Raw genomic sequence first — 9,797 nt, 5'->3', positions numbered from 1 at the left:
AAGAATCTCTTCTAGGAATTGAGTCTACCCATGTGCCTCTTACCTGATGGATTGGAGAATTTGCTCATCTACAGAAAGCCCAGTAGGAGGATAGGAATATATATATATATATATATATATATATATATGCATTTCTCCTGATTTACCTGGGGCTGAAGATGACAGCCATGAACCCAAATGTCTTCTTGATAAAGGTAACCATTTGACTTCACCTGGAATGCACTAGACAGTGCACTAGACTTCCATGTGACTGTTTCTCTGCTGTTGGGCCCCTGGGCCCAAGGGGCATCCAGCACTACAACCCACATCAGCTTTCCCAACATCACAAAAGCCTCTTCAGTGGCTTCCAGCCCCACCTCCACGGGTGACCCAAGATGATTTCTATAGGGCTCAGCAGGTCAGTTAGGGACCACCGTGAGAAATGTTTGATCTTTAAAGCAGATACGAAGCAGTATTTAGGGTAGGTCACGGTGGGACTGTGAGCTGTAATTCTAGGGAGTCTTATTTGGAAAAGCGTTAAATAAGGGATGAGCTTTGAGCTAGGCCAGGTCACTTACTAACATGACCCTTCTGGGGCAAGCAGGGTGGGGGGTGGGGAGCGAACTGGGTTCCATTAAATGTCAAAAATAATAGGGCTCAAAACCTAGGTTTCCTACATCACAGAGCCTAATCCAGGAGAGAAATAATTTATGAGACAATCTCAATGCTTTTAAATTGAACAAGTTTATTGAGCACCTACAGTATGCCAGCATCTATCACAATACTAATCCAAGAGTCAGATCTACCAGTGGGTGTCAGGAGCCGCTGTGGAAGAGGAAAATGCTAGTGAATGGCTATAAATGGAAGCTGGGGCTCTCTTAAGTGTTTCTGTGACTCCTACTCCGGAGTGACTGCCGTTTCCGACCAAAGCACTGGAGGGTAGGGTAGGGTAGGGCAGGGCCTGAATGTGGTCTGTCGTGAGCTTTCGTCCCTTCTCTGTGTTATGGTGGCATCTTTTTCTGCTTTTTAATGGTGGTGTTGACATCCTTTGGAGTAGGTTTGGTTGAATGGACTGTGCTGCGAGTGGGTCACTGAAAAAGGGTGGGACCAGGGAGCATCAGAGTTGGGCTCTAAGGTGATCGATCCTAGGGGTGCATGCGAGTACACTAAACTAAGCGTACTGATTAAGGATGAAGACGGGGGAGCCATCACGTGGCAGGTGGTCCACTCACGCCTCGTTGACTTGCTACTCCCGCCCTCTTCCTTGGAGGCTGCGTCATACCTCTAAGTTATTTTTCTCCTCTTCCCTAACTTTAGCATGTTGCTTTTCTTTTCCTTTGTTTTTTTTTAAATCAACTATCACAATGTTTATTGATAGATACAAGTATATAAAATCAGGGCATGAACATGACATGATAAATTAAGTAAACTTAATTTCAATACTATAATAAGAGGGACCAATTCAAATTCTCACCATTTGTTTCATACCCACAAAAACCACTTCAAGAGCATTAACGATTTCTCAAAATTGATCAGTTTTGTGCTAGTATACCAGGTTTCTTTTAAAAAGACTTGTTTACTTGCCCAGGCTCAAGGATTTAAAAATCCTTGGGCGCATAAAGCCCATTACTAGAGGTAGAAATACAGGCAATGTACTATTATGGCAACAACCATCAATTACGGTTAGAATTTTTCTGTAACAACCAGATGGATAATCAAATACTGCAACAGTTCAAGTGTTACTGAGCAAAGTGAATGTCTACAGTATTCAGTGCTGCTATCCCATGATAACTGGCAGTGAAGAAGGTCCTTGCAATAGACACCTCAAAGTTAGTTTTCTCTTCCTTCCTAACGTTAGCATGTTGCTTTTCATCATCAGCTACTGACTGTCATATTTTCAGGCAGGAGGTGCACAAGCTAGTGGTTTTCTAGGAATCATCTCTGCAAAAAGAAGCCCCTCCCCGATCTGCGCCCTGTAGTTCTGTAGCCATTGGCATTACCTGAGGACCTCACTCTGTTAGCCTCATGTATCACAGCACAGAGGGCTGCAGACCTAGATTCTTTATTGCCGACTGGCTGGGATCTTAAATCTGCCTCAGTCTAGCACAAGGATTGGCAAACTACAACACTTGGGACAAATCTGGCCCTCCACCTTTTCTTATAAATAAAGTTTGATTGGAACTAAGCCATGCCCACTCATTTACCTATTATCCGCAGCTGTTTTCATGCTATAATGGCAGAGTTGAGCAGTTTTGACAGAGACCAGTTGGCTAGCAAAGCCTAAGATATTTATTATCTAGCCCTTCCCAGAAAGTTTGCTCACTCCTGGTCTAGAAATTATAAAAGACCATATTTTTATTTACTTAAACTGGAGCAGAATATGATAATTCGGAGTTTTGGAACATCCAGGATGCTGGGGGCAGGATCTAAGGCTCTCATTGCAGGTATGGCAATGATTGAGGCTTCAGCGCAAGTCTGATGGTTGGTAACAGCTGCCAGAAGGGCCGTGTTGACGATGCTGGGCTGTGTCGGGGCTGGTGTGGGCACTTCCAGGGAGGTGAACATTTAAACAGAGAGCACCAGATTGGGAAATGAGCGAGGCGAATCCGTGCTCTGCTTCCCCAAAGGTAAACAGCAACCAGAGAGAGAGCTTGGCATTGCTCCCGATGCCCACACTTGGCATTGCTGAGGTTGGAACTGTAAACATACCCTTACGGGAGTGGGAGAGGGGTGAAATGTAAATACCATTCACACTGGGACAGAAGCCGACAAACAGGCAGGAAGGGCCACGGTCGGGCGAGAGCTCCGGCTTTGATTAAGGCTCCTGTGCACTCATGCAAGGCTATCTACGCGACAGTATTTGTTCAGGGGAGCACGTCGTGTAAAGCTGCCCATTTGGAGAAGAGGGGGGCATTTATTAATCTGTGCATTCGACATGCCAGTTAAAATGTTACAAGCTATTTAAAAATGAAGAAGACAGGATGACAATACATTTTACTGGAGAAAGCAGTATAAAATGTGGCTCCTGTGATTTCTATAGATATATACATATATAGCCCTTAGATTGTGGTTTTTAAAATGGAAGAATCCTAAGACTACCTGCCCACTATGCCTAAATCTTATTATTCTGTAACTAATGATGGATTCTTCCTCAGTGATCCACATACATCCAGGTGGTGGAGGGGTCTTCTGTAGCCCCTCACTTGTGACAGTGAATATATTGTCGAGAGGTGGAGGCAAATCTAGTTTTTGGAACTCAAATCATATTTTAAATGCACCAAAAATCTGTGACTCATGCAAAATCTTTATAAAGCATACTTGCCACTTTAGTGTACATCCAGATTTTCAGATGTTGCATGGCATCAAGTTGAGGTATTACTGTAGTCTGATATGTTTACAGCTGTCTTAACAAGTGGACTTTTTTCACCATACGCAGTGCTTGGAAATTCTTAGGGTCGCTGTTCCCTGGTAGTGCAAATCTATCTGGAGAACCCAGTAAGTTGTATATTATGTTACTGTGCACTAATCTCTCATACAAGTCACTTAGTATCTTTCCCACATTCAACATTTTGGCTTTAGTTGTTTTTCCTTTACAGCAAGAAAAACTGCCAAATTGGCTCTGGCTGAATAGGTTTTCTTTTCATTTAAAATAATTATATGAAGCATTTAAATTGTATAAGCACACTCAACCATATCTCAAATAGAATTGAGTGTTCAAAAAATATATTTTACGACTTAAGTTTCTTGAGAATTTATTTGCTTAAAAATGCCAGTATTTTCCCAGAGTCCCTAGAAATATACCACCTCTCAGGTAAGCATGGGTGGCATGGCAAGTGTGCTAACGAGCCCCATGAAACAGATAATTAGGTTCCAGACAGATCTGGGAAAGCTGGGCTGAGAACAGGGGCGGTGTTCAGACCCCAGAGGGGCCGTGGGGCCTGAGCCCTGTGCCTGAAAAACCAGAGTAAAAGGTGTTCAGATGTAGAATTCCTCAGTGTCATTGTCCCCGGGTCCAGCCAATGCTAAGGGTGGTAGAACGTCTCTGCCTGTCCACTCGGCATTGGGAGCATCACCAGAGAGCTTGGGGGATGACTCTGGGAGTGAGGCGGCACTAGACGCTGGGGCAGCAGCAACCGCTGTGGCCGAGGAGCTGGAAGGCCTTTTAGTGAAGAAAGGGAGGGAAGCCCGGGAGGTCTCCGTGGTCACCACGCTCCCAGCGGGCAGCGGTTCTTCTATGGAACCCTTGTGCATGGGCCAGTGGCTGCCACACCTTTCATAGGGGAGGGGTGTTTCCAAGGAGCTGCAGAATCTACTGGGTGCGGAATACGCAGAGACCACAGACAGGTCTGAGGAGGACAGCCGCAGGCCTGTGTCCACGTCCGTTTCCTGGGCCCCCTCTAAGTCATCAATGGAGAGGGGGTGGGTGTGCCTGCATTCTGACGCCCAGTGCCCTGGGGCACCTGTGTTTGAAAACCATCCTGGTACAGCCGAGGAGGCTGGGGAGGGGTCTTCAGTGGGTAAACAAAACAAGGACTTGCTTCTCTGGAAAGACCAGGAAAGGCTGGGGGTGCTGCTGGCTCGTCTGGTGAATTCCTGTCGGTGCTCAGCAGGCAGGACCATCTGGCTGGGCTCCAGGTGTGGACTGTCCAGCAGAGGCCGCTGGCCTCTGCCAGGGGTACGGCTCGGGGTGGTGGCACTAGGGGAAGGCATAGCATGAACTTTCTGCGCCGAGGAGCGGTGAGCTCTTTTGGGTTTAGGAAACTTCTTGTGCACCCTTTGCGCCTGTTGGGGGAAGAGGGCACATCCCATTAGTCACCTGGGGAGGGGATTTATTGTTAAACACATCATGAAACATACTTTCTCCTAATTGGAAACTTCCAGTAATGTCGGGGCAATAAAGCATTGCCAAGAATTTCATTCTCCAAACTCTAAAGCAAAGACAGAGGGAGCAGAGCTTGGGGTGATCCTGATCAGGACCTAGGAGGAGACCGCAGCCCCTGGTCACAATAGGGAATAACACTTCCCTAAGTACATACACAGGGGCTTAACAGACTAGCCACAAGGATGAGGGTCTGGCTGAGCCTGATCGAAGAAGGATCGCCATTAAATGTAAAAAGAATGTTCGAAGGGTTCTTTCCCTCCAACCAAGGCACTACTGTTTGAAAATGTTACAGATGAGAGGATGGAAGTGATTAGGATGGGAGATGCACAGTCTCAGGTCAGATCAATATGGGACAAACTTGACTCTAGTACCCGTGTGACCATCAGGACACATGCTAAGGATAAATCTGCAATGAGTGAAGGGCTTTCAGGAAGGAGATTAGCATTTATTTACCTGCTATTAGGAACCACTGACCACTTCCAGATACTGCACAGGAAAGGAGGCTGCAACTACTGACTAATCCCTCAGATGCCCTATAGGGTGTGGGCAGGCAGTTGTACCCGTTAATGTCTTACCCCATCCTCCTATTCTCCCCACCCTCCCTGCAGCTCAGCAGGAAGCTGTTACTGTTACATGGACCTGGGGTCCTCTCTTCTACCTGGGTCTGCATCTCTTACATACTTCCTCTGGTCTGGCTCAGAGCTCAAGCTGACAGGGCAACCTTACAATGCAAAGTTTCAGTTAAATAATGGATTTGGAGATAGTGAGACTGGCTCTATTTAGTATAGGATCATCTATCTGATTTATGAATCCCTGAAATAAGAAAAGCATTCTGACTGTGGTTCACTATGAGGGATATTTCCTGGCACTCAGCAAGCTGAGACACTGGCCATTCCCTCGAAAACAAACACCCCTGCCTCCCTGTTCAGCAGGAACCTGGTTTCTCATAGCCACTTGGGAAATTTAGTTCAATGTAATACACATTTATTGAGAACTTATTACTGTAAAATCGAGGTAACTACAATGAAAAGGACTCAGTCTTTGACCACATGAAACTTATATTTCATCAAAAAGATACAAGACAAGGACTTCCGGTAAGATGGCGGAATAGACAGATGCTGTGCCAACTGCCTCCTAGGATCACACCAAAATTACAAATAATTTATGCAACATTCAACCTCAGAAGTCCCCTGAACACTAGATGAACAGAACCTCTAAAACAAAAGACTTAAAGAAGAGGCCACATCGAGTCTGGTAGGAGGGGCAGAGACGAGAGAGGGCGAACCCTGTGAGAGACACCTGAGCAGTGGGGAGGCTCCTCTGGTTGGGGGAGAGACCCTCTGGTCCCACACCCCGCTCACCAGCCCAGAGTTACTTTGCTGGGAAGAGGAGTTCTACGATAGCTGGCATTAGAAATTAATGAGGACTCTGCTCAACTTGGTGAGGTGAGGGCGGCTAGAGAACCAGTGGAGCTGGCACACGGACTTGCTGGTGAGCACTCACCCGGTCCCTGGTGGAGGGAGTAGCTGTGTGAGCGGGGCCCAGGAGCCTGCGGGGAAGGACTGAACTGAACGCCTTTGGTGCGGGAGCTGGAGGTTTTGGGACCATTGTTCCCCTGGTGTGGAGTTTGCACACGAGTAGTGTATAGGAGGGTGCCATTTTTTCAGGGTTGGGCCCTCCCACAGAGGCTCAGGTCCGGGACCGCAATGGTCTGTTGGAATTGGCACAGAAGTGTGTGTGTGCATGGATGCGCACGTGGCCTTGGATCCCCACCCTCCGCACTGCTTGTGCTGTGTAGCCAGGGAAATGCCTGGCGGGTGCACTCTGGCTCCAACAGGCTGTTCATTGAGATGTGGGAGTGTGTGAGCTGCCTTGGGTCCCCGCTCTCCATACTGTGTGTGCTCTGCCTGATTCGCAAGCAGCTGATTGGAACAGGCTGAGACTGAGAGTTTTCCTGGGAGTGTTGGGCCGTGAACTGTGTGCCTGCGTGATTCGGCCAGGGCTTTCCTGGCGAGTTTGCGTGGGCTAGTTGCCGGTGCAAGAGTGCATGCTGCTCTGACTTGGTGGGGGCCACTGACCACATCTTGTGGTGCATTGGGGGCCTGTCCCGCCCACCTAGAGCTGTGTGACTGGGGGCACCCTGAGCCCCTGGTACCTGGCCCCCACCTCCACAGGCCACAGAGGGTTTTTTGCAGCAGCAAACAGCCCACAGCAACCTGTGAGGATTTTTGGTGGTGAGCATGGGTCCAGAGTACACAGCAGCTAATTGCGGGAAGCTCACTGCAAGCCTGAGAGAGAGGCTGGCACATGACACGTTCAGCCCTTCCCCCCAACAGCTGGTGCTGAGTCGCCCAGTCTCTCTATTGCTGAGCAAGTGGTCTTCAGATTAAAGCAGGTGTGGAGCTGCCCCCCCCCTTTTTTTCTTTTTTAGGTGATCTATCTAATACATCGAAGCAATGACAGAGCGACAGCCAGAATGAAGAAACAAAGAAACATGTCCCAAGTAAAAGGTCAGAAGAAACCTCTAGAAATGGAACTAAATGAAACAGAGGTATCCAACCTTTCAGAGACAGAGTTTAGAACACTGATGATAAAAATGTTTAAGGAACTTAGTGCGGACATAAAGATAGGGAAACCATAAAAAACAACCAGTTAGAACTAAAGAATACAATAACTGAAATGGAGAATAAAAAGAATACAATAACTCGAAGGAATCACCAGTAGATTAAATGAAGCAGAGGATCAGATCAGCGATTTAGAAGACAAAATAGCAGAAACCACGCAGTTGGAACAACAAAAAGAAAAAAGAATAAAAAGCAATGAAAACAGTTTAAGAGACCTGTGGGACAACATCAAGCACAACAATATTCGCATCATAGGAATACCAAAAGGAGGAGAGCAGCAGCAAGGGATCGAGAATGTATTTGAAGAAATAATGACTGAGAACTTCCCTACTCTGGTGAAGGAAATGGACATACAAGCCCAGGAAGTACAGAGAGTTCCAAACAAGCTGAACCTAAACAGGTCCACACCAAGACACATCATAGTTAAAATGGCAAAGGTTAAAGACAAAGACAGAATCCTAAAAGCAGCATGAGAAAGACAGCAGGTTACATACAAACGAACTCCTATACAACTAACAGCTGACTTTTCTACAGAAACTCTGCAGACCCAAAGGGAGTGGCAGGAAATATTTAAAATGATGCAAATTAAAGGCTTACAACCAAGATTGCTCTACCCAGCACAGTTATCACTTAAAATTGAAGGAGAGATAAAGAGCTTCTCAGAAAAGAATATGCTTAGGGAATTCATTACCACCAAGCCAGCATTGCAGGAAATGTTAAAAGGGTTTCTTTAAACAGAAGAAAAGGGAAAACAAGCTAACCCAGGAAGACCAGAAATACAAATACCAAAATGGTAATAAATATGCATCTATCAATAATCACTTTAAATGTGAATGGGCTACATGCTCTAATCAAAAGTCATAGAGTGGCTGAGTGGATAAGAAAACAGGACCCATACATATGCTGTTTACAACAGATTCATCTTAGATCAAAAGATACACACAGACTGAAAGTAAAGGGATGAAATAAGATATTTCATGCAAATAGAAATGAGATAAAATGTGGAGTAGCAATACTTATTTCAGACAAAATAGACTTCAAAATGAAGATTACAATAAAAAGACAAAGAAGGGCACTACATAATAATAAAGGGATCGATTTAACAAGGGGACATAACCCTAGTAAACAGTTATGCACCCAACATAGGAGCTCCTAAACAAATGAAACAGATTTTGACAGACATGAAGACAGAAATAAACAGTAACACTATCGTAGCAGGGGACTTCAACACCCCGTTGTCACCAATGGATAGATCCTCCAGACAGAAAATCAACATGGAAACAGTGGCCTTAAATGACACTGTAGACCAGCTGTATTTAATTGATATTTTCAGAGCATTTCACCCCAAAGCAACAGAATATACATTCTTCTCAAGTGCACATGGAGCATTTTCCAAGATAAACCACATGTTAGGCCACAAAACAAGTCTCAATAAATTTAAAAAGACTGAAATCATATGAAGCATCTTCTCTGACCACAATGCTATGAAACTAGAAATCAATTATAAGAAGAAACCCGGAAAGCACACAAATACATGAGGCTGAATAACATGCTACTAAATAATGAGTGGGTAAAAAATGAGATCAAGGAACAAATCAAAAGCTATCTTAAGACAAACGAAATGAAAACACAACAACCCAAAATCTATGGGATGCAGCAAAAGCAGTCCTAAGACAGAAATTCATAGCAATGCAGGCTTATCTAAAGAAACAAGAACAATCTCAAATCAACAGACTATCTTTACACCTAAGGGAACTGGAAAAAGAACAGCAAAACAAGCCCAAAGGGAATACAAGGAAAGAAATAATAAAGAGCAGAGCAGAAATAATTGAAATAGAGACCAAAAAAGCAATACAAAAGATCAATGAAACCAAGAGCTGGTTTTTTGAAAAGATAAACAAAATCGACAAACCCCTAGCCAGACTCACCAAGAAAAAGAGAGGACCCAAATTAATAAAATCAGAAATGAAAGAGGAGAAGTGACAACAGATACCACAGAAATACAGAAAATTGTAAGAAAATACTACGAGAAACTATATGCCAACAAATTTGACAATCTGGAAGAAATGGATAAATTTCCAGAAGCATACAATCTACCAAGTCTGAAACAAGAAGAAACAGAAACTCTGAACAGACTGATTACTACCAAAGAAACTGAATCAGTAATCAACAAGCTTCCAACAAACAAAAGTCCTGGACCAGATGGCTTCATAGGTGAATTTTACAAAACATTCAAAAAAGAGTTAATACCTAGTCTCCTCAAACTATTCCAAAAAATACAGAAGGAGGGAAGGCTCCCAAGCACATTTTAT

The 9,797-nt window shown here is 44.8% G+C and overlaps 1 protein-coding gene across 1 annotated transcript in view; it reads right to left on the bottom strand.

Annotated features, from left to right (window-relative positions):
* Positions 1–711: 711 nt before the first annotated feature.
* FAM124A (family with sequence similarity 124 member A) overlaps positions 712–9,797 on the bottom strand; it is a 92,820-nt gene continuing 83,734 nt past the window's right edge. Inside the window, 1 exon segment of the mRNA XM_019668869.1 lies at positions 712–4,761. Coding sequence (XP_019524414.1) covers positions 3,955–4,761 — 807 coding nt within the window. The 3' untranslated portion in view covers positions 712–3,954.

The sequence above is a fragment of the Hipposideros armiger genome, unplaced genomic scaffold (genome assembly GCF_001890085.2).
Source record: "Hipposideros armiger isolate ML-2016 unplaced genomic scaffold, ASM189008v1 scaffold_541, whole genome shotgun sequence".
NCBI classification, from domain to species: domain Eukaryota; kingdom Metazoa; phylum Chordata; class Mammalia; order Chiroptera; family Hipposideridae; genus Hipposideros; species Hipposideros armiger.
This window is presented reverse-complemented; position numbering and strand designations above follow the sequence as displayed.